The 25,998-nt window shown below is 45.4% G+C and overlaps 1 protein-coding gene across 1 annotated transcript; it reads right to left on the bottom strand.

The window, feature by feature from the left end:
* Positions 1-447: 447 nt before the first annotated feature.
* On the bottom strand, positions 448-13,292 carry SENP5 (SUMO specific peptidase 5; the record flags this gene model as incomplete). The annotated part of the gene is made up of 9 exons (XM_079539981.1): positions 448-558; positions 645-695; positions 2,035-2,118; positions 3,636-3,773; positions 6,294-6,371; positions 8,212-8,259; positions 8,885-9,032; positions 9,187-9,292; positions 12,335-13,292. 9 exons carry the CDS (start codon positions 13,290-13,292, stop codon positions 448-450), a joined length of 1,722 nt encoding a protein of 573 aa, XP_079396107.1.
* Positions 13,293-25,998: the final 12,706 nt, after the last annotated feature.

The raw sequence follows: 25,998 nt of genomic DNA on the forward strand, positions 1-25,998 counted from the left end.
TCTAGCTGTTCTCCTTATGGCATTGAGTTGTGTGGGGGTTTTTTTGATACATTCAAAGCATTATTGCATTAGAAAACATATCATGCATCTTTTTGTTTCCAGACAAATTCACCTGTATTTGTCATTTCTAGCTACATCTCAAAGGTGCACCAAATCTACAGCTTTATGATTTTAGTTGCATGCTTTGCCTATATGCATGCTGAGATAATAAATATTAAATACAGGAAAGAACAAAAGAGAACCAAACTGACATTAGGAATATTTTACGGCAACTCTGTTATATTCTGCCAGTTACAGAGCTTGTCAGAAAATTGAGGTAACAACAGTGGCCACACCACTCAGCTGAGAATTGCTCAAAATTCACGGGAAGTTTTCAGAAATTCAAGTAAACAAACACCAGCTGCAACTTGTCAGAAATGCCAGAGAAATTAGGTTGGCTGCATTTTATTAGTCTATTAGCTGGCGTTCACACAGCTCCTTGTAAATCCTTTTTCTCACTCGGGGCATATCTTCCTGGGAGAACTGAAAAGGCTGGTCTAAGGCGAGGCACTTGCAGTACTGAAGAAAAGGAAAAGGCTCAATTGAAACAGGACATTTACAACACAGACAATATAAGCCACTGATTGCTTGTACAAAGCTCTTACCTGGAGCACAAAAACCCCACAGTCACTGTCATTTTTCTGTTGTGGAATGCACTAGAAGGAAAACAAACAAGAAGAGACACATTAGAACTTTACCCATTCTTTCTTTCTGGAAGTCCTGCTTCAAATCTAAAGAGATTCTGCACAACTATTAGGTATCCTGTTCCCAGACACAACTGTTCTGCAGCACCAGTAACTGCAGTTGCAATTACATATTCCCATCCCAACTTTCACAAGGCGACACTCAACACCTAGCTAGAACAGCACCTTACATTCAGAAAAATATATACTATTGGCTGGAAACAAATTGCAAATCTTTCTTTCAAGTTTATTTTCTTCTAGTGACCTAAGCAGAACAGCTCCTCAATTAGTTAAAATAAATGTTTGTGCAGCACTATCAGCTTTACACAGCACCAAACTGTATAAGCAAAGTCACTCAGATCTAGAGGAAGATTATTCTCAGCACCTATGCAACAAGCAGTGGCTTTTTTCTCCCAGCCACACCACAGATTCTGAAGGAACACAAAAAGTGACAAGTGGTCAGGCAGCAGCACTGACCAAGCATCCTCAAATGGTGACTTTCAACCTTTTTTACTTCTCCATACTTTGATACACTGCATCTGCTGCATTTGAAAATTATTATTTCTCATCTCCCAAATCCCCTACCTAACACAATATAGGAAGATGAACTCTGACTGCACAGTGTGCATAAGCATGGAAGGGAATCATTCTACCATTGTAGTGTCATCTAAAAATAATCCTGTGCAATGAGGGAGTTGCTGGGAGTGCCTGGAGTGCAATGACCTGGTTTTTTTTTGTTTTTTTTTTTAATCTTTGGAGCCATTTTGGGATGGCTACACAAATCTCCTATTCCTTCATTTACACTACAGACAAGTTATTGCCTTTTATTGCTGCCAGACTTTGTTTACTTGTGATCAAATGTAATGTGCTACAAACAGCCCCAGAGACTCAAGCTGCCTATCCATCCCAAATACAAAAATACAGGCAGCAGCAGCAGCACTCATTTGTCTCCTCCCAGCACAGTTCTGAAGAGTCCTTTTGGAAGAAGTTAGAAAGCAGAGTCCCCAGCTCACCCTGTCCATGAGCTTGTGCCAACTTGGGCATGAGATACAGCTTTTGCTGCTTGGATATTTAATTGACCAGAGATCAGGCTCAGGTCACCAAGTTACATGCAGAAAGTATTAAAGACCTGGAGGGGGGTGGGTGAATGACAGAGCTTTAATTCCCACGTGTAACCACCTGTAGCTCCTACTGCTTTCCTCATAGTCAGCATGAAACAGTTCACTGTTTATAAAAAATATACAGGTTTAGAAGCAATCTCCTAAAATCTGCCAGAAAGTCATCCTGCAGGACGCAGGAGGCTGCCATTTACCTTTGTCACAGCAGTTTGCCAACCCTGAAGGAACTCGGGGCGATTCTTCTCTTTTGCTTCAGTCAGCAAATACTTTCGAATGTTCTTTAAAAGGAAAGATGAGAAAACAAAAACAGTATTATTCACCAGCAAAGGAACAGGAGAGAGCCATTGCCATCTTTGCTGACATCTCTTTGACGAGGACAAGTTTCAGGTAAGCATTAAGTATTAGGAGCTGAGCTCAGATCTACAGGCAGAGACCAACTCCTTCCACACCACCCGGGCTCCTTTTGGTCTATCAAGAGAGGCTCTAAAGCTCCTCAGCCCCACTGCATACTGCAGCCCTTGTATACAGTGCCACAGTGCTCTCAGCCATATGACACACCGCACAGCTCCAGCACCTAGGCTCTCACTCAGCTGACACCGTGGCATTCAGGATGATAGCCTTTTCCTGCCTGTATTCCAATGAAAAACACTGAGTACTGCAGCTAATCAACAAAGCTCGAGGGAGCATTTTAGTGACATACAGGAAAAAATAACCCAACACAAGAGAAGGAAGCAAGATAAATGAGCCTCTGGTCTTGGGTTAAGTAAATCCTACTTCTCTGTAAACAGGCTGGTGGTTTATAGCACAATTTAAACACACTTCAGCACACTAACATACAACTTAATGGGTAGACCACAGGAGATTTTTGAGTATTGGCCTCCTACCCCCCAAGAAAGGGCAAAAATAGAAATACCTTACGTTCATGAGACAATTAAGAGGCACTGGAAGCTGCAGGAGAGACTGTGGGGCTGCAGAGGGACCCCTAGTTTATGCAGCAGGTTCAGAAGCCAGAGAGCACGAGGTCTCTTGCTCCCAGAACAAACACTGGCTTCACCTTCAGCAAATGCCAGAAGGAAGCCACTATCTTCATTCAGAAGTGCTGGCTGGGAACCCTCCTGGGTACAGTAATTACTGCTCTGCTGTAAGCCAACAACTACGCACAGTTTAAAGTAGAGGACTGCTACATCAAACAAGCAATTAAGTTGACAAAATTAGCTTTTGTAAGAGGTCACTGCAATTTGCTAGTCCCAACAAAAACTTCCTGACTGTTCTTCACAAGAAGGACTGATATTTTCACTCCAGTGTTCAGGTAACAATTTCAGAAGGTAGCTGGTTTACAATCGGAGGGGCTCACTCCATACTCGTGCAGAGGAAAAAAGCAACATGCTACTAATAGCAGAGTAACAAATAAACCCCACTGGGCAGCACTACAGCACCTTCAGCCCTGTTCTCTCACCTTGGCAACCTCCCCACAAAGCACTGCAATTTGTCAGCTCCTGAAGCCACGTCCTGTAGCAGTTTAAAGACCTGCTCTCACTCTCAGAGTATCTCCTTACCTACAGCTGTGGCTCTGAGCCCCTGCTCTTTGTGAAAGTGACAAGGCAGAGCAAGAAGAGGTGTGCCGAGGCACACCCAGACTATTTGGGGAACGTGCAATCTGACCTCGGCTTCCTGGTGTGGGTTCACCCCGGGACCCTCCAGGTCAACAGCAGACACGCTGCTTTTTAAAGCTTAAGGACAAACAGGACGAGGGGTTATTTCTTTAAAGAACCAGTTCAAAGCTTGTCACTCTTACCTCTACACAAAACTTAAAATGAATGCCTTGGGAATCATAAAACGAAATGATTCGGTTGGGGATGTTCACAGTAATGAGGGACCAGTGGACTTCCAGGTGAATAGGGATCAACAAGAGAGTCTTTCTGAACAAGTCCACCTGGCAAGAACAATAAACATTAGAGGATTAGAGGAACAATACACAGAAAACCACAAGACTAAACCAGTGCCCCCTCCAAAAACCCCTCATTGAAGTGGTCTTTTACACCCCCACTCTTTCAACACATTCCTTACATGCCTCTCACACGCAGCTAACAAGCAGGCACAAAAGTACATCTACAGCACTGACAGCAGCTAAGGAGCATCACGCAGCACCACAGCTAGTCACCACAGCCTCTGTGGCAAAAGCCTGCCCACACTGTGCTTCAGCACCCGCACCCAAGGGGTCTCCTGAGTAACGATGGGAATACAACTGAGACTCAATGTGAGTTAACTATGACTCTTCAGGTGTGCTACTCCTGCAGTATGAGCACTGCTAACTTCCACCCGAGCCATGTCACAGGCAGGTGATGCACGGAGCAGCCATGGCAAAGCCTCCAGAGCCAGCAGGCAGTGGAGCCCAACTCCCCCTGCTGTAAGATGGAAGGCAGCCGGGCTGCACGGTGCTCCAGCCAGCAGGGAAGGAGGAAATGCAATGCAGATGCACGCTTCCTTCCTTGAGCTTTGTGCTGCAGCAGATGCACTGTGGCCATAGAGGCAGGCAGACAAGGGAGAAAGTCTCCAAGTACAGAAGAAGTTGATGAGATGCAACAGGCCGGCAGCCTGTGTGGCAGATGAGCCTTACGCTTTGGGAAGAGTCAAGCCAGGCCTTTCGTGATCTTCACTCCTCTCCAAAGGATTGTCTAATTGCTGGGGTTTTGGTGGTACAGTCCAGAAAATGAGAAGAAATAGAATGCTGAACAAAATGAATTCATCCTGTGGGAAGATTTCTACATTGCTTTTTTCTTTAAAAAAAGAGAAAAAAAAAAAAAGTACTGTGCAATTTGAACAGTCCATAATTGCTGCACTGCTGGTACAAGGCAGGTCGTTTGTCGGAAGGAAAAGTGTTTTTTTGAATATCAGCAGGAAGCTGAAGGCACAGAAAGGTCTGAGCACTCACAGCAGCTATCAGCCTCGCCTCGCTCACAACACCATTTTGACTGTCACGAGCATCTCCAATCCCTCCCCCCTCCTGCAGAAACCGCTGCCCAAGTGGATTACAGCACACTCGGCACGCAGCGATCCATCATTCTCACAGAGAAGCAAGGAGATGTCAGCCAGCAGCAAGGCCAGCCCGCAAAGGAGAGCAGGAGTAAGATAAATGAACTGCCCCTCCTGCGATGTACAGCAGCAGCAGAGCCTGGCGAACCCAAGGGCCCTCGTGTGGCCCTCGCTGTGGGATTGCTACAGGTGTGCAGACCTGGAGAAGAGTAGGAAAAGGCAGCCACAAGCTGGAAGAGTCTGCAATTAAGAGATGATGTACAGCAAAGATGGTGGGAATCTGGATTCATGGCAGCAGGACAGCGCAGAGCCACGGGGCTGACAAGAGCAGGACAGGGCTGAGCAGCAAACCCTCTGGGCTTCAGCCATGTGGACTCTGAACAGCACATTTATAACACTGAGCACAATGCTACGGCGTGCTTAAAAAATAGAAATGAGCTGCCCTTAATTGCCTATTGCAGAATGAAGCAGTCTACATGAATCCTCCAAATGGAAACTCTTTAGCTCTTATCCTCGCTTTAGAGATTCTTCAGAAATCAAAGTGAAAATCTGTTTCCTCCTCAGCTGCAAGATGAACACAGGTTGCACTTTCAGAACCTACTTTCTCTTTCTGAGTTTTTGCAAAAACTTGGACTGCCAGAGAAAACTTTTTTAAAATCCTGTAATATCAAGCACCGATATTCTGGGTCTCTTTAAAGAGATTTTAATAAATTATATGAATAGATTTTATATTCGGATAATGAGCTCATCTCCTGCATTTCACAGATGTGTGCTATTTAAGAGCTCCTGCAGAACGATCATACATCCAAGCGTGGCCCTTGATTAGTCTTGCCTCATCTACCACATTAGAAAGGACAAATGTTCACTGAAAACAGAACGCTGTTCTTTGCACTTGCTACCCCAGGAAATATCACAGCCCACGATGCAACGCAGGTTCTGGAAAGCAAGGTGAATTCTGTCCTTGTCATGAAAACAACAGTGTAGCTTATTAACTGCTGGACTCTTAATTTCTGCTCGCTAGCACTGGCCCGTGTTCCTCAGGAGCAGCAGTTTGATTTCATCAAACAATCCCAGCTTGAGATAAAGGGAAGCAGCAGCATTAAGTCTGCTCTCCCACAGATTAGTGTACCTGGCACAGCCACGAGCAGTAAGAGAAGTTTCTTGCAGCTAAATGAAGAGCTTGCACGAACATACCCAGAGATAACCTACCGCCACTGGCAAAGCCACTCAAAGCACAGTTTTGCAACATAAGCGAGGTAACCTGAATAACATCACCCTACTGCTCTTGCTAACCACAGCTCACTTTGTACAGCTCCTTTGCAAACCTGCCCTCTGCAGATAAACCGCTGCACCCAGTTTCAAGTTAGTGACTCGACTCAGCCCCAAAGAACCACAGCATGGAAACACAGATTAAAAGTACCTTTTTAGTCCACCGCTTTACCCCGTTATATCCTTTGGTTACAAGCTGTCTATGAAAAAAGCTGTTGAAGAAATGAACCTAAAAGAGAGAGAGAGGAGAGAGAGAAGTGAGCACCAAAATCCTCATGCACAGTCATTCCTCTGCCTCCAGGATAATTTATACAGAACAACTCATAACAAGGCATTATTTAATGCAGGTTTTTGTAACAGAACCCCAGAAGGGACAGAGACTTTGCCAAGCCTAAACTATTGCTGTTCTTCAGCAAACAACAAAAAGCAAGCCCTTTTTCCACATAATACATGGTGCGAGTCAATGCTGCATTTGTATTGACTCTCTGGTATCTCCAGGCATATCATGTTTAGATTTTTGGAGGGAATGGGTCCAGGAGAAAAACACCAGGATACGGTTTTTGCTATTCTTTAAAGGGATTAAGGAAGAGATCATTGGATTAGTAAAGCAGGGATGGGGCAAAAGGGAGTAACTTTGGCTTCTGGCTGATGGAAGCTCAGAGACACAAAAAATGAATCAAAATAAATTTCATCAAAGCAGTTACAAGATGCAATCCAACAAGAGTCATTTGTATTCAACTACTATGACCAGCTCCGGACTTCAGACACAAACAATATTCTGTTATTTAAAAGCATTTCTAAGTTATACCACATCTGTTTTCTGAGTAACTGAAAACCTGCATTTATGGGGGAAAAAATGCAGACTTATGTTAAAAACAATTATTTAGCTCCAGGTTAACACTATTATCCCTTGTGCTTAGCTTCTTGCAATTACAGGAACAGAATAATACCAGTGCAAACCTGCAACATCTGTTTTTAATAATTCTGCTAGTGTAGAGGTGGTAGATGGCTCGAGTTATTACTTAAAGTTAGAAAATTCAGCATCTGAAAACGCAGGCTAACAGCCATTAGCTATGCCAGCAGACTTCAAAACCACATTCTGAGGTACCAGCACAAAGTCTCCCATGAGGATTTCAATTATGCACTATGAAGAAAAAGCAGACACAAGCAAACAGATACAATCTCCAACACCACAACCCCAGCACATGCTCAGGAAGTACAGAGAATACTAATGAAGAATCACCATCATCACCAATCAAAGCAACAGCGCTCTTTCTTCTGAGCGTGAAGATTTTAAGAGTGAGGTTCTGCAGAGCTCATCTAAAAATGGCTTTGTTTGGTTCTTCCTTTGTGGTCTCACCTGAAATTGTTCAGCTCTACAGTAAACAGATGGCTTCTCATAATTGCCACTGCTATAAATTTTGTCACGGGTTGTTTTCTTGATTTTTTTTAGTTTTATAAGTGTCACGCCGCAATTGGAAAGAGGCAAACACTGTGCTGAGGATGCACAAAGCAGAGTGCTGCAGTCACTGCTGCGTCCATTCCCACTCAGCAGGCACACAGCTGAAGCTCTCTGAGCAGCTGCAGGGTGAATGAGCACAAGCAGCACGTGAGCATGGTTCAGATGCTGCCATTCATGGTCTGCCATCTCAGCAGGAATCCGCCTCCAGTGGAAACTTCAGCTAAAACACTGGACTGGTGAGCAAGGGCATGGCTAAAGCACTTTAGAAGCAGACAGGATGGGGACAGAAAGCTCTGGGAGAGAAGGGACTGTGGGATGGGAGAAAATAGGGCAGCCAACTTCCACAGGTGGGTCAGTAAATCAGGCTAGTACGGAAACCACCTGCAGAGCTAATGCAACAGATTCTTGAAACAAATAACAGTACCAAGGACCATATTTCAGCGCAGGAAAGGAGGAAAATTTGAGCAACAGACAGCAATAAATTGTAATCGAACCACGCAGAACATCACTGAGCAAAACCTTACAGCTGAATCTGAAATATTCAGCGCTACACCACTCTGTCTCAATCCCTCATTATGTACGCTCATATGAAAACAGAGACTCCCACCTTTTCAGGGACTGCATCCATGATGAGTTCACCATACATGTTAATTATCTGCAAGAGTTAGCAAATATTTTAATAAGTACAAAATAATTTCGTAAGGCTCAAGTCCACAAGTTCCCCAAAAACCAAGACCTTTCACACTTACAGCAGCAACAAGGAGGTGAGCAATTACAGAAACATTTTGCTGTAGTCTGAAGGACAAGCACTCTGGAACTAATAGCAGTCTGCCCTGAGAGAGGCTGTGTAACTGGCTGCTTGAAGCCTGCTCCAATCTGAAATGCAGTTTAATTCAATTTAAGTGTACCAGTGCATGCCCTCGGCTCTGCAGCCTTCCTGGTTCCTGGCTGGGGGCCAAGGCCTGCTGCTTCACTCTGCTGCTCTTGTATTCTGCTTTTCTGGCACTGAGCTCGTGAGGAGACACTCAAACATATATGGGTAGCTGCTATTTTCTCAAAACAGTAAAACACCACTTCCTCAAAAGGAAGCAGCTCAGTCGGGACTCCTCCTTTCTTCCACTACTGTTCCACCTGCCTTTGTAAAAGCCACTCAACGTACGCACATCTCAACTATGGGCAGGCTATCTATAATGCAGCAGAAAGTGAGCAGCTGTTAGATACTCTGACATAAAGAGAGATAAAAAAGGGAAGGAACCACACACACACCAAGCATCTCTGACCTGGTCATTCAGCCAGTTCTGGCCCTCCAGTGTAGCTAAATCGTCCATATCTAGCATGTGCTTATTATAGAAGACTCGGAAATTGCAAGTGGAGGTTTTTGGATGTTTTTCCCGATACTTCATGATTTCCCTGGTGATAAAAGGTTTTCTAAAACAAGATCGAAGAAGCAGAAACAAGTCAGTCGATGTCAAGGTCACACCACAAGAAGTTCTAATGCTTTAGGTGTTAAGACATGGAGCACACGGTAGCAATGCGAGCAATGTGTCCTTTACAAAGTCCACAACGTGATACTGCTACACACCTATGGGAGAAATCTTCATTAAAGACTTCTTTTAATCTTCCCATGACATCTTTTTCACAGAGTGGAACTAAACTGCCATATTTCTTCATAACTTCATCTAGGAATCCTTTAAACATACCAGAAAAACGTAAGTGCAAACATGTAAGAAACCCTCTGAGTTCACGAGCCCAACAAAACAGTCATTTCTTCCAAGCGTGAGCAGCAGTCATTCTGCACCCAACACGCAGCACCACACATGGCATTCATATACAAAAAAAACCCTAATCCTAAATTGGCAACATTAAATAAAAGAGGGGGTGAGGGGAGGAGGATAAAAATGAAGAGGCAGAAATCTGATCGTTCAGCCTTACAGGAAGAGATCAGACCCCATTCTCACCACATACATGCATATCTACATCAAACTAATTATATCAGCACCATGAGGAAAATCCAGCCCACTGTCTGTTTCTATTAGCATCCTAAGTAATTTTACCACAACATGAAAGGCTATCATTTACATGCAACAGTTTTCACTGAAAAGCCAATATCTTCTCCTTATGGTATGCAGAACATGCCCTGATCAGCACTGCCTGCAGTCTGTTCAGCTCCTCCACTGCCACCACTGCCATTGGAAAGAATGCCAGTCTCTCAGCAAGGTTAACTCATTTACCCTATATCCCAGGGATGGCATTTAAGGCCACGGACAGCCATGTCAGCTTGCCCTTGTCTTAGAAAGCACCAGACAACTACAGCAGTAGAAGTAAAAGATATTAACAGGAAATTAATGGAGGGGTGAATAGTGGAGGAATTAAAAAAAAAATCAACTAAAAAAAAAAATCCCCGAACTAGGAAGTAAACATATTTTTTTTCCTCAGAGCCCAGACTAGAATAGCGGAGGCACAAATCTCACCCAAGCATACAAAACTAATCTCAGAGTGAAAGAAAATAGAAAACACAATTTCAACACTTAGCAGGAAAAAAAAAAAAGACCAAATTCTCCCGCTTTCTGCAGACGAATTTTCAAATGCAGCAGAAGACATGTGCTATGTACAGAAGGAAAGCTGGATCTGAGAACACAGCCCAGGGCCACTGCACTAACCCTAATTGCAGTGCTCGTCTCAGGCCTGGGTGCAATGGGAGAGGGCACCACTGGACTGCAATACGCACCCAGTTCTCTGCTTAATGAGGCATCTAACAGCTAGCAACATCGTTTGGAACCTTTCAAAGATCAGGAGGGAAAAAGCAAGATGAGAAAAATCCAACAGGATGAAGTGCCTGGAGCACTAAGCGAAAAACAAGAAGGAAGGGAGGGAGAACAAAACAAAACCCAGAGACAAGAGGAGCAGTGAGGATGCAGCAAGAAATACACCTGGCTGTGTGATAGAAGGAGGGGAGGCTTGTGGAGGGAGACCCCGCAGCAAGGATGCATCCTTCCTGAGATGTCCTTCCTGGCAACTCTGCCACGTGCTCACCTACAACTTCTATCCCTTGTATCTTAGATCTGATTTAAGATCACACAACCACAACAGACAGGAGTTAGAGCCCTGCTCCTATCAGAAAGCAGTGAATAGCATTGCTCATTAGCATCCACAGCCAGCTGTTACACAGACATTCAAAACTCAAGAGCATCCTGACACATCTCCTTCATGCATCTATCCTAAAACTCTTGCCAGGTCAGCAGTATCTTTCAAGGGTGCAGGAAATTGTTAACGAAGCTCCTAAGGAGGCAAGAACTCGGTGTGAATGTACATGTAAAGCACACCTGGCATCAGCCCTCAGACAAGAGCCCTGAGCCACTTGGAAAACACAAAGCAGTCCCACCTACTTTTATTGAGAAGCTACGCAAGAGCTCCCTTAAAATTGTCAAGTGTGAAAAACTTGAGTCCATTTACTGGCTTTTCTTTTTCTGAAGCTGTTCAGGACAGGTACATGATGGCCTAGCAGACTCCAAAGCTTTAACTATTGCCCCAATCTTGGTCCTTGGCTGTTAGAAAAGGACTACATCCCTTTTCTTCTGCTGGACAAGCTTTAAAATTCTATTGCAGAAGCGCTCTGCCCATTGTGGTACAGTAGTTTCTCTCAATTTCAGTGCCTGGTTCCTGCTGGATTACACCAAGTCAGTCATAGAGAAACACATCCCACATTAACTTGCAGATATGAAAAGCTAAGTCATCTTTTGAGGTCCAGCTTGTCCTACACATTTTGCTTTAGGGATTCAATTGCAAGTTTCCAGGAGGCAAGAGAGAATCTAGATGAGGCTAAAAAGCAGGACAGAAAAGACAGCACATCAAACTATCCCTCTAACACTATCTGACACCAGCTTCAGCTTTATGGGAACTCATGAGGCCAATTCCTCCAAAGGAAGACTTCAGTTACCAGAACTGGACATCTTATCATTGGCACCAGGTAGCCTAACATACCAACTCAGTACTCTTATTATGGGTGTAGTATGCTGGTATATATAAATGAGACACTGATCACTATTTTTAGTATGGTCCACATTAGATGCTATCAGATACTGCATGCTCAGCACTGACTAAAAAAAAAATCCCTAAACCTTTTTGCTAAACCTGCACTCCTGAAAGAGTAGTTCTGCCTTTTTAAAGTAACATCGTAGAAGAAGATTGAAGAAGATTCATTAAACCTCCTTCACATGGAGAAAACCTCCATGAATCTAAAACCTGTGATAATGAAATTACATGATTTAGTTCCAGTACAGAGAGAGAGCAAAAGATGAGTGAATAAGACTGGAAAGAAGTATCAGAACCCCGAGTTAGTCCAAGTTGGGAGGAATAATTTACAACCATCAAAAAATTGGAAATTTTAACCTCATATCATTGGGTTTAAGAACCGTGTGAAAAAAGACTTTTAAAACGTCTACCAACATTTTTTCACAAAGATTCCAATCAAATAACATTGCATTCTCTACAATCAGAGGCACTATTCAACCACCCCTCAAAACAGCTTGCCAGCTAAGCATTAGTTTGGCCTTCATTCACACAGCTCTCCTCTCTAAAGCCTCATTCCATTAAGCGTTATGCTCAGCACCTCTTACAACTCAAAATAAGAATCCATTTTAACAAAGGAATTAAAACATTAAACTCCATGATACATCCAGCAGTTTTCAGGAACTCTCGGAAGCAAGCCCTAAGATGTGTAAAAGATATACCACAAAGCCACGCTGCCAACTGCTCGTCAGCCACCCGGGAAGCTTTCTGACCATTCTTTTTGCCTCCCTTCCGAGTTCCTGATTTCAGTTCTGTGCTTTCTGGTGAAGGCTCCTCAAGAGGACTCTTACAGTAAGGGTGATCGAGTAGCTTTGCACTAAAAATGTCCAGGTTCAAGGAGCCCTCCACCTCCATTTGGTTAGAGCTGTCCTCATTTTGTGCCAGCTCCATGGATAAAGGTCCATTTGCAAAATCATCATTGACGTCAGAACCCTGCAAGGAGGATTGTAACAGTACCATTCCATCCACACCCATAACCTCATACGGTTCTGCACCGTCTTGACCCGAAACCCCAGTATCTTTTGCTATCATACAGATCAGAACATCAGAGCTGCAATCCTCTGCCGGAGCCTCGCCGATCTCCACCTCATGCCCAGCCTCTGCCTGCAGAGAAGCTCCAGCTCTCAGTTCTGGTGGGATGGTGCCAGCGCTGCCTTCCTGCCCCCCAGCTCCTGGCTCCTCGGAAAGCAGCTCAGCACGCAGCACCGCATCCTGCACACGGTCACCCTCAGATGCGGGCACTTCGTTCTCCCCACCCGAAGACTTGGGTGTGTTATTGTTCATATCTGACAAGCTGTACTGATTCCAAAGACAGTTACTTTCAGATTTCCAGCAGGAAAACCAAGTACACAATCCACTTTCCAAATCCCGCCGGAGCGTCTCTCGATGGTCCCTCGTCACTTTCTGCACCCACCTTGGCTTGATTTTTCTGAATTTGCAGGTTTTGCCTCTTGCTCGAAGTTCTGAGGATTTTATAATTCTATACCGAAACTTAACCATAGAAAGTTTCTTATGCATCATAAATAAAGATCTCTTTTTTACATTATTATGGCTAAATTTGGACCTCCTTACAGTTGTCAAGGGGCCACAAGTTCCATTCCACTCCTTTTGCAACAGCATTTCCTTTTATAGTTGTTTAAAACTACCAGGACTGCGTTGCCCACACCATTATTGCTCTCCTTCCCACCATATACAAAACCACCTTTCTTTACAGGTAACGCAGCACCATGCTGTGTACCACATGAGACACGGTGACCGTTGCCAGAGATGCTATTAAGAGGAGAGCCAGTTTCTAATTCTTTGTCCAAGGGATCTTCACTCTGAAAGGATTCATTGTTGAGTTTTCTTACTGCTTCTCCAGATGGGCTTTCAGCGTTGAGACTGGGACAGGAACTTTTTGCCCTCCGTATTTTTGTAAGGAAAGCTCTATGGTTCAACAGTAGGTTTTTGATAAGTTTCTGCATTTAGCTGCACATCAGGAGCCCACCTGCTCTGGAGCTCAAGTGCCCTCCTTCTGCACTGCAGACTTCTGAACAGTTTGTTGGGATTTAAGCTCGCAGAGCTGAGCGCTGTCTTTTCCTCTTAGCTAGGAAGAACTGCTTTTGGAAGCAGCATTTCCCAAGCTCCCCAAATCCAGCGGTCCATCTTCCAGACAGGGCCAGCAACTGACTTCTTTTCAAACGCAAATCCCTTCTATGTTTTTTCATATTTCTGCTTCATCATGATCTCGCAAATCAGCTGAAAGAATAAAGGAAATGATTTCAGAGTTATCTGTACTGTGATGTAACAGCAGAACACCCAGGCACACATTCCCCAGGCAATATATGTAAAATTCCACCTACCCTCCAAACACAATCCCCCAGGACATGCTCTCAAACACCAAAAGAAAAAAAGAAAGGGGGAGGGAGGAGGGAAGGCAACGGTTGCAATGGCTTGGTGTGTAAACAGGCTCATCTCATTTACCTCCCCCTGAGGCACAGCCACAAACAGGCAATCCCCATGCAGCCCACACTCCATATACGTAACTTCTGACGCTCTGGCCTTAGGTTAAATCTTGTTCAATACCCATGCTGCAGAGCAAAGGTGGTTAACTAACTTGCTTCTAAAGGCTTCTTCAGAACAGGACTCTGAAGCCCAAGTTAGCCAACAAGTGAGTGCACATACCTGATTCCACCACGGCTGTACAAAGAGAACACTTATTCCTGGGCAATAAATGTTAGCAGCACTCCAAAGGAGCTTCACATGCTCACACAAATCTTTCCCTTAAGGGACCAGCAATGTACTGCCACAGAAGAAATTCTGATGTTCTGACTCTATAAAGCATGACACAGCTTACTTACTCTGTGAAGTGGTTCCTCTGTATTTACATTAACAGCTCACTCCATGAAGCGAAGCCATCAGCTGCTATAATCAGTGTTTATCTTTGCATTAACAAAGCAAAGACAAAGCAGAACGCCAGTTAATCACCTTAAACTACCTTTTCCCTCTAAAACCTGCACCTCAAAGCGAGCACTAGGATATAACTCAGACTACACAAGAGCGTAAAGCCTGCATGGCAATATCCATCCATCCTCGTGGCACAGCTCACAGTTATGGAGTCATCAGCTCAAAGGCAGAAGTACCCAGAGCACAAGGGGAAGGCATCAGCCAGGCGGGATGTTTCATGCAAATTGTTCTAGCCTAACCAAGCACACACTGTATTTCTGAATGCTTTGTATTTGTCTCAAGTTCAGAATGGACTCTGTCCCCCTCTCTCCTAACCAGCTGCTACTGACTTACAGACTAACATCACAAGTTTTTCACAGCCACATCCAACTCAAGAACAAGCCTGCATCATCTAGCTGAAAAAGTATTATCAACTGACTTTAAAGGCAAACAAAAATGCTAGGCACCTACAGAACCAGGAATTTAAAGTCAAACTTGAGAAGCTCTTCTATATTTTTGACTGCTAATCTCAAGTGCAAACAAGAGGAGGCAATTTTTGACTTTGTCTTTTGGAGGTGACAGGGAACAGAAACGCTGAGAGGATAAAGAACATCACCGAGCACTCGGGTAAGGTATTCCCACCACACAAACCAGCCAACACAGAATGGAACTGGGCTACTTTCACCAACAGAGATGCACAAAACCATACAGCTTTACAGTATAAATGCTGAGCAGGGCCTGGATCTTTTGTAACCCTCTGCTGATCACAGCACAACTTAGTTACCATAAGAAGTGTGGTCACAGCATTTCTTCAAGCCAATTTGCTCATACTTGCTCCTCTAACATTTATGTACTACACAGCATTATCTCCAGCTTATGCTTGCTCTTACACTGCAGCCGCTACTTGTCTGTCTGTTGATGTATGCTACCTCCAAAACATTCCTCGAGCGGCCCCAGTGTGCAGCAGCCAAACCACACTGCTGCTAGGACAGCGTCTTCCAGCCACGCTTCCATCCAGCAAAACAAACAACCCAGCAAACTGCTGTGTTCTCAGCAGAGCCACGTGCACACGGGGCTGCTGCTGGTCTCCAGCACTGCAGGAAGAGCACAGCATATCAAGTGTCAGTGTCACCACTTCTCAGTAACAGGGTCTCATACCCACATGCCCCTGACCAGCTTGGAGTCCTCGTTTCTATCCTCTCTCATAGCAGAGCCCAACATGATGCATCTCCTGCCTCAGACACCGAGCAGGCAGAGCAGCTGCCGCTGTTCTGAACAGCTGGAAGTTGCACAGGAGCTGGAATGTCCACAGCTATACCCACTAATGGTCACAGTGGGAAAAATACCGAGATAGAGGCTAGCAAAGGAAGGTCCTGACAACAAAAACAACCTGAGGCAAACTGGTATTGAGAGCAAGAGAAGAGCCACAGTTTCAGAGCAATCGATTGCAAAAGCAATTGACAAGAGCTCATTTGTACACAGGTGTCATAAAATCCAGCTGCCTAAGCTGCAGCAAGGGGAGACATTAGTAAAGCTGCTCTGCCCACTTGTTCTTCTGTTTTACATTATAAATTAGATCATTAAGACATTACCACTTGGATGACTAAAACTACTTCACGTTTGTCCGTGGCATGCACACCAACTGTTCCGCACTAAAAGTTTTTCTGTGTGAAAGTTTCTGCTTAAAAAGAAGAAAAAATGTTTCACAAAACCATTTAATCCAAGCAAACCTTTGCTGCCTTCCCTTCTCCCTTTCCAAATACAATCAGTTTTAAGTCTGGATCTGTTTTGAGCAAAGGCCTCCAAGAAAGCAGTTAATGCCAGGCTGAGGAGCTGAAACAGTTTCCCTTTCTAATAGCTGCATTACTTGAAGTGACAAAAGATAATCCATATGCAAATATTTCATTAGAAGATGCTGCATGAAGAACTTACTTTCCCTCAGTTCTACTGGAGTATTACTGGTTTTACCTGGCAACATAAATCAGCAAGGCAAAGGTGTGGCTTAAGCATGTGCTGCTAGGAAAGGAACTGAAATGAACAATGCAGAAACAAAGCAAGCCAAAGTTTAAGGACCTGAAGAAAAACTCACTTCTCAGCCTAATATATCAGCACAGATGGAAAACTGTAGAAGTCAGGATGCTTTCACTGCTAGGAATCACTGGGCTTGTACGAGCCGTACACTTTCTACACATGAATGCTGCCAGGAGTTGTGCCAGCAAGATCTTAGGAAAAGCCCCAGTTGAATACCTTCCACAGATCACACCTGAAAGAAATTTACCATCATTAGTCCTCACCATTCCAGCTGTGTTTGACATGCCACCTGCCAACAATCCAATATTAAAAGGCACAATCTCTTTTGCACTGGACAAAGACAGCCCTGAACATTTCAACTTTGTATCAATAGTGGACTCTGGTTACCAATTTGCTTTGGACAAAAGCATTCTCTGGGAGCTGCTCACCACTTCCATTTCCAAAACAGAGAATTATCCCAAGAGCTTTTGTAACTCACCGACATGTCAACGTGACATAAAACCAGCCTAAAACTGAGCGCCTGCACAAATCAGAATGGAAGGCCCCTGACCCTGCAGTCAGCAATGAACACAGTGCAGGTACACGTGCGACTTCATAAGAGCAACTGACAGCACTCTGCTTGCAATTCCTGTAGTTGCAGCTTACCTGAAAGCATACATGGCTGCAGTTTCAAGTGAAATCATATATTGGAAAAAATATAATGTATTCACTTCTTCCATCAGTTTTAAACCTGCTATGGTTCTACTCCTACTTCACCTTTGGCAGTCCCACGTATTTTTACCAGCTTTAGAGATCTAAAACACACAAACAGAAAAAGCAATGCCGCTGACAACACACTGCCAAAGGCTTCTGATACCCAAAGCACCTGAGCATGGGCATTTTCTATCCCACTCCCTGAGCACACCCAGTGCTGCCAGGACTCCACAGCAGCACGGCTACCTCCCACCACACCACTGCTGTGCTGGGCCCAGCTGGGCAGTCAGCACCTCCAGACAGACACAGTTACAGCTGCTTGCTAACTCCTAGCATTGTTCCCAGACTGCACAGGTTTTGGTGTTGCTATTAAAAACATAGACGACACTTGTATTGAAGAGCATCGGTAAGGTAACCAACGCAAACAGCCTCAGGTGTGTTGCTTTCCATGGACACCAGCAATACACACATCACCTACTCCCGTGGGAGGCAGCAGCTCCTGCGCACAGGCAATGAGCCCAGCCGTTCCCATCAGGCCTCAGCCAGCAGGCAGGGCACAGGGCTGGGATAGGCCCTGCACACTGACACCAGAGTCCAAAATCAGAAAGGGAAAGAGGAAGTCGGGCTGGTGTCTGTCTCGAAACCACGGCACGGCCATAACTAACCTGATAAGGTCAGGAGGTCTGAAACAACCCAGCTGCCATACGCAGAAGTAACGCAGAAGGCCCAAGCACTGGGAACTGCCTGCACTCTCTTTTCTGACCCACTCAGCACATTTCTGGGAGCCGTTCACCAAACGAACACCCAGCTCTGTCCTGAGGTGAAACAAACTGCGGGGAAATACATTCTGACAACACATTAACACCAGGCCGTGCAGAAACTGCCAAAGTCCACGCTGACACGGGTTATCACAGCACACACCAGCAACTCCAGGCTCTCGGCTGGGCCTCTTCCCTGCTCCTGCTGTCAGGAACCAGCCCCGATCTCACCCAGCAGGCTGCACGTCTGTTCAATTCATCGCTGGCACTTTTTTAATGACTTGCCTATGGCAACAGCCTCCTTTAGGCAAAACTAGATCAGCGCATCAGATTAAACAGCGCGAATGAGAAATGCTACCAAAAGTCAGAGTGATGGAAGTGACGAAAAAGCCGAGATTAAGAAGACCGAGCTGCTTGAGTGCCGTGGGCACGAGGACATAAGCGCCCTTCAGCTTCCAGTGCTCAGACTGACTTTATGAAGCGCCCCTCGCGCTGCGCCCGGCCTCCAAACACCCTGCAAGCAGAAGCGGCTCGAGGCCGCCGCTCGGGGCACAAACGCGGCTCTCCCCGCACGGCAGCACAGGCAGGGAGAGCCGGCCGGGACGGGACGGGGCCGAGCGGAGATCGCAGCCCCGGGGGCGGCAGGAGGGCCGAGAGCCGCGGGGCGGAACAAACAAACGCGCGGCGATCGAGAAACCCCGCCGCCCCCAGCCCGCAGCGGGCGGAACGCGAGGGGCAGCGCCCGGACGGCCGCCCTCCGCCTCACCTCGGCCGCTCCCGGCCTCCTCCGCCGCCGCCGCCGCCACACGCTGGGCCCGGGCGCGCCGCGCCGGCGCTGCCGCGTCAGAACTGCGACGGGGCGGGGGGCGCGAGCGGAACCGGCAGCGCGCCTGCGCCGGGCCGAGCGGGGCCGCACGGGGCTCGGGCTGCGTGCCGCCGGCCAGCCTGCCGCCACGTCCTGCACGCCCTCTGCTGAGGGACGGAACGGGCTGTGCCTGCGGCCGAGCCTTGGGAGCGGGGGAGGGGCTGGGGGATCGCGCTTCCCTTCGTTGCGGGGAATTCCTCCAAATAAAAAAAAAGGGCGGCGAAGCAGAAAGGTTGGGAAGCGGCCGCGATGTGTCGGTTTTGCTCTAGCTTGGCACCAGGGGAAGCGCTCGGTGATCGCACCGTTGTGAAACGCCGTGACAAGGAAATAACAAAAGACGATGCAGTAACGCAGAGCTGTCAGTGCCACACAGAGCCGCTGGCTTTCATTTGTTTGTTGGAGAAACGTCCAGGCCAGCGCTCTCGTTAAACACGTGCTTTCCTAAGCAGCCATGAGCTCGGCCGAGCGCTCCCAGGGCAGCAGGACGAGTCCTGCACGCAGTGGATGGGGCGCGTGGCGCAGGGCTCGGGCTGCGACAGCAGAGCGCGGTAACTGGAAGGCGGGCTCCTCCCTGTGCCATTGCAGCGCTCTCTGCTCTTAGCACAGCCTGGCCCAGGCGGTCGTCGCTGCTGTCTGCTCCGGGCACTTGGGACGCATAAATGGGAGCCCGAGTTCATGAGATCCTCTTAAAAAATCACGATTTGACTTTTGAAATGTGGGTTTTTACGAGCCTTTGACTTTGCCTGTGAGGATCGGCCTTATTGCACATTTATGCTTCCTCTGTCCGGAGGGCTGGTAGCAGGGCCTTAACAACTGCAAGCTGAAATTTGCGGGTGAATAAGATGCCTGTAAGCACAGAGGCTTTATGGAATGCACGAAAGACATGAGACGTGTAAAATTTAATAAATAAGTAAAAGCCAGACTTGGCAATGCAGGCAGAAAGGACTGAATACCAACTGCATGGCTGTAACATTTTTGTGGCCAAACTTGCAGCCTCAGTGTTTTAATGATGGGAGACTTTACTGCATTTAACGGAAACCTGGATTTGATTCGTGCAGAATAAAAGGGCTTTTGAACACTCTGTAAATGCAGCTTCCTGACTTCATTGATCATCGACACAAACACCAGAACTAAATCGTGAGCTGAAGCAACAGCCCTGCTAATTCGGGCAGCGGTGCGCTCGATGGGAAGCAGTTGCTGGAAGAGGACATGCAGCTTGAGCTGAACCAGTTGGCTGCTCCATGTCTCGTGCAGCCAAGCACCAGTACAGCCAAGGTAAATCTTCGTATGACTATGTTTTATTTGGAGGCTGCTCACAGTCGGTCTGAATTCACCAAAGAACGCAAACAGCCACATCAGGAAACTCAGCAAAAGATTATTAAACTGGTGGGGCTTAAGAAGGAATTGGTTTTTTTTCTTTGTTGACACTGCCTACTTTTCTCTGTCTGAATAGAAATAAAATTAAGGACTACTCCAAAGCACATTCCATAGCTTCGAGTTGTGATGGAAAGCCTGCACTGGCAGAAACATCCGTACATCTCAGCACATACTTGCCACTAAAGACATTGGAAGGATTGTTTTAAATTGCAATGAAGCAAAAAAGCTTTTAAAAAGATACACCAAGTGAACTCTAAGCTGAATGCAGCTGTGGACAACGGAGTGTTGGCTACTCTTTGGGCTGTACTCAGCAAGGCTGAAGTTTCATGAGGTTGATCTGAGAACAGGGCAACATAAGGGGGTGTGAAGGAAGTAATACTGCACCAGAAATACCCCCGAGAGCTCTGTGAGGAAGCATTCTCCCAGCACAACACAGTCCCCATGTCTCCAGCCCTGCCCAAGTGAGGCAGAGAACCTGGAGTGGTCAGAGCAGTTCTGCCCTGTGCTGCCCTGCTCAGCTGCCCTGTGTGCCAAGGATGAGTGCACAGCAGCTCTTGATAAAAAAAGATCATATCTCAGAGGTGAATCCTAAAATTTAAGTGCTGACTTGTATCTTCAGTTAACAAAAGCAGTGCTTACACTTTCAATTCAACAGACGATACAGATTAAGCCTTATATCACTACAGTCATGTACTGCACTGGCTTACTGTATTACAAAGCAGTTCTGAAACAGCAAGAGGGCTTCAGCTGTGATCCTATGTTGTTGTTCAATAGCTGCAAACCTCACTGAAGAGGTTGTGAAATTTCCAGCTGCTCATCTCACTGCGTCCTGGTTAGCTCAAGGGCTCGCCATGTAACAAACACATGCAGCAAACTGTGCACTGGATCTCCAGTGACCTTGTTTAAAAACAAAAAGTGAAAACAAAACAAACACTTTTCAGAGCAGGCTCGTCATAGCTGGCATAAATCTCAGTGTGCTCTGCGTCCTGCACAATTCATTCTAGGGAACTTCAGGCAGAGGTGTGGGTTTGGATGGGGATCTCTATTTCCATCACTGCAGAGTGAGTTTTCCAGCTCCTTCTCTATGATCATAACCCAATTATACAAATATGGTCAACTTGTAATGTACAAAACCACTCCTGCTTGCACATTTACTCAATTAAATTGTAAATATCCATACTTTCAGAGTTATAACACTGATAAGGGTTTCACCAACTGTCCTTCCCTCCAAAATCCTTTTCCAGATTGCAGAGCAGAAAAGATTTCTGTTCCCAGTCCACTTGGCATGCAAGTCAGAATAGCCTAGGCTGCTTCTGCCAGTGGCTGAAGTGAAGATGCTCAGCACTGTGCTGAGGGATGTCAAGCCACAGCCTGGGAGCTCAGCTGTGCCGCTGATGGCTGCCCTCAAACAGGTGGGAGCAGCCGAGATGCAAACATTTCTTGCTGCTCACAGAGGGAATGAGTTCCCACACCTGGTGCTTCTCAGATCTCGCTCTGCAGGACACAGACAGGGCTGCTTCCCTGCCCTGCAGGTATGTTTTGAAAGCAAGCCGATTGAAGTCAAAAGGCCCCATACTGAACTGTAAAAGGGACTGCAGTGAAAGGAAGGTGCCCTTAACAGTGTTTAGCTTTGGATGTGAATACTTCTGTAAATGTATCTTGCTGTATGTCTGCACTGCACAGACCAGAGCTCAGTGTGTCCGTGTACAAACTCTATTTAAACTTGCTATTCCAGGTACCATGGGCAGTGTTGTCATGGCACCAGGCAAAGCCCGCTTGTGAAACAGAAAACAGGCAGGTGTCTACACTGCTCTGCAGCTCACCAGGGCTGCTGCTCAGCCAGCTAATTAAAAGCTGGTTCCATGTACACTTCCACATGTTTAGTTAGGCAAGGGAACCAGCTGGGGAAATTTCTTGCCTCCAGTCACTCTTTTTCACTCCTGTTTCTCTGCTCTCCTCCGCCTTCCCTCAGGGTATGCCAATACTACTGACTGTGAAGCTCACTAGCAAATGAATGCTTGATCTACATGGAAAGAAAAAAAAAAAAAAAAAAAAGAAAGGAAGAAAGGAAGGGGGGAAAAAAGCAGCAATACTCAAAAAGTTTTCCTCTGGAGCTGCACAGGGGCCACTGGGGCAGGAGGAGGTAGAAATGGTCAAGGCTGGAGGGGTAAGGCAGGAATCCAACCACCCTTTAAAATGCAGAAATTACATCAGTGCAAATTGTTTCACAGAAAGAATAAATGTGGTCTCTTCCAGCCACCTGTCAATATTCTTCACTGAAACATGTTGGTTGTGTTCTCTCTAACAGTGACACACGGAGGGCAGGATCTGGAAGCTGATGCACAGCATCCTACTAGAACATTCTGTCTTTTGCTTAGCAGCCAAACGTGGGACTTCCTTTTGATGCCGTGTTGCCTTTCACTTACATCGGACTGTGAGCGGTTGTCTCCTCGGGAACAAAAGAGTGAAATGGAATAAGGAATAAACAAGGAGCAAGACAAAGCTGTCACTGCATTTGTTAAGAGCTGAAAGAAAAAGAGGCAAAAACCTCCTGCAGCAGAGACTCGATAATCACCTTCCCAAATGGGACTGTTATTGTAATTGCCAAACTCTTTGTATAGCAGCATATAGCGACAGTCATTGCAGCGCTGGAATTGCCCGTGAAGAACATGTAGTGTAGAAAAGAAATAAGGATCTTTCCATCAGTGAAAATCTTCATTATCGGGAGAGGCTGGAGAAACTGAGATCATCTTCAAAGAGAAAGGAAAATGCTATAGAGGCATTTCTACATATTTTCAGGTCAGCGGAAGGGAATGGTGTTTATACATTTTTCTTAGCCTGAAAGAATTTTAAACAACTAGGAGAGAATAAGATGAAATAGGGAGTTCAAATGGAAATCTGCAAGGATATCAGTCTTTCCCAGTGTACCAGCAAGACATTGACGCAATGTCATCTGGAGCCAGTCTGTTCTAACTGAGGCTTTTGAAACATAATGAACTTTGCCATTTCAAATTAGTACTGACAAACAAAATAGCTGACTTATCTCTACTCAGAAATTACTCTAAGGAAAGAAAATGCAGGCAATTTAGTAGGAGACTTGGTGCTTACAGAAAGTATTTGAGATGACGAATTTGTTATTGAGACATTATTCTGTTTTCTGAGTTGGAGTCACAAGTGAAAGGGGAAATACTTCAGCCCAAAGTAGGGGCTGCTCCAGTTTGGGAACCTTCGTGTCACAGAGACGGGCATGGTTTGATCTGGGAATTTCAAAAGATACAGCAGAAGAGCAGTACTTGGTATCCTCCCTGCTTCAGAGACATCAGTTCATATGTATCCTTCAACTGTTTTCAAACCCAGGCAGACAGCATTCTGACCACATGGAGGGATGGGAAAGTGTTCAGGAACAACCTCTTATCCCTTCCAGTCCCTGGAGAAGTTACAGAAAAAGCCACATCTCGCTGCAAAGGAGCTAAATCTCTTAACGGAAAAGCCTTCTGTATAATGAGTACCTTCAAAACAAACGTAAATTCTCACACATTGCTAATGTCAAATGAGAAATTCCTGTGCAGGGCTGAGCCCCAGGTGAGTAACCAACCTTATTAGCTTGAAGCATCAGCTGCTGGCATTTGAAAGGTATCCATTGTGGCTGGCCCATTATTAATGACTGTAAACACTTGAACTTCAAACTGATAAATGTTAAAAGTTTTAAGTGCATAGATTGTTGCTAATGCATTGAAATGGAAAACTGCGTTCTTTAAAGGACTCCATTGTATCTTTGAACATACACAGAAACACAAAAACTTGACCAAAACAAAACCTGTGCAATATTTCTGGAGTTACACTTACATCAAGAAACATCAGAGATCCTACTGTGCTGAAATTTGTTGTGGGACTGACCAAAACTGGCGATGTAGGAAGGACACATCCAGTACAAGCTTGCTGCCCAGACTTCTGAAGTGAACTGTAAAGTACATACCACTCCAGTGGCAAGGCATCCTATCTAGTTTAAAGAGGAATCTCTAGCTGGGGAAGTCGTTATTTCTCCATTCACTAGATGGACCCAGGCAGCTCCAAAAAGTTGAGAGAAATTAATAAGTGAAGAACAGTTTTTTCCTTGACTAACATATCGTAAAAGACAATGGAGAGACCCCTAATGCAACAGCTCCCAGAGGGGGATGTGATAAGAGACTGCAGTGGAGACCTCTGGATCCAGAAGGATGATGTCTAACCCTCACATTGAGCACAGCTGCTGGCCGAGCCCAGCTGAGCCTTGTAGCCAGACAAGCCCCTTCCAAGAGCACAGGTTCATTTCTCTCCTGCACAGTAAATATTTTCTTGCCTTAAGAAAACACTATGTGTATTGTTCCAGACAAAATCTTGACTCATTCTTATTTGACCTAGTTGGGATTTTGAGTTGTTTCTGACATTTCTGCACTGCAGTATTGCCAGTCCATACCTGGAATAATGTTACAAAGATCAGGGCTCAAAAAGGGTAACCGTAAACATTCCTGGGGACTTCCACTGATAGTGATCTAACTTTAGCACTCACTGCTCATCTCTGGACAGGTCAGAAAGATGCTCATTTAGCTAAGCAGTTACCTAAAGCTAGTAATTTATTTAAAAGTGACTCACATTTCTCGGACATTTTGTTGTGATCCGTCACATAATGCAATCCAGAATCTTTTAAAATGTGTTAATTTGGTCAGGATTGGCTTAAGAAGAGGCAAACACCGATCACAGCTAGTTGATGTTAAATTGGAATGAAGTTGGATTAACAAATAAGAAGACAAAATCCAAACACCCCAGTGACCTGGGGACTGAATATCTGCTTGGTAAAGATTTTTGAAGTTACTGTAGTTCTGGCAGGTGAATAATTATCCATCTGCTGTTCCAGAAAACTTAATTAGTATAAGTAAACCAAATAAATAAGAAAATGAAAGACTTGAGTATCTTAACAAAAGACGAGATGGCTGCTCATTGTGTAGTTCAGATATGTGCACAGCCTTAATGTTCTCAATAATATGCTGGAGAAAGTTCTCACTGCAGTCTAACAAAATCTGCTGTATGGGATTTCCAGGTAGGTTGCAATTAATATCACTTACAGGAGGTTTTATTTCCCTCTGAAACGCCGAGGAGAAAAGCTGTAGGAGCAGCCTTTGGATTGACTGCAGGGCTCTTTGTCCAGCACGTAGTTTGTGAACGGATTCTGGCGACTGTCTGAGCCTCACCAGTGAAAGTCTTCACTGGAGGCCGTGATCACTGGGAAGCTGCAATCAGATCCTCAGGCTTCTATACCAGTTTCTTGGCACCCTGATTGAGGACGTCTTGGCATCCTGATTGAGGAGGTGCAGGGAACAGCAGGAATTATGGCATACCTTTGCGCAGGGGAAGCACAGAGAAAAATAATGTTCTCTATGTGCCACTGCTAGAAATTGTAACTCCCAACTTTTATAATTCAGCTGGTCTTTGAGCATGGGTTGAACTGTTCTGCAGCATTCATGAAATGAACAAAAAGCATTTGAATGCATTTTTAACAACACACTGCCAAACTTCCTCCTAGGAAGAGGAAGGAATCTCAATGCCAAAGTTCCTATTAGGAAGAGGAAGGAACCTCAGAGTCTGGGATTGGGACATCCTCATTTGGCAACATCCTGTGACGTAGTTCCCATTTTGTAAA

Source organism: Tetrao urogallus (genome assembly GCF_951394365.1).
Source record: "Tetrao urogallus genome assembly, chromosome: 9".
Classification (NCBI taxonomy): Eukaryota; Metazoa; Chordata; class Aves; order Galliformes; family Phasianidae; genus Tetrao; species Tetrao urogallus.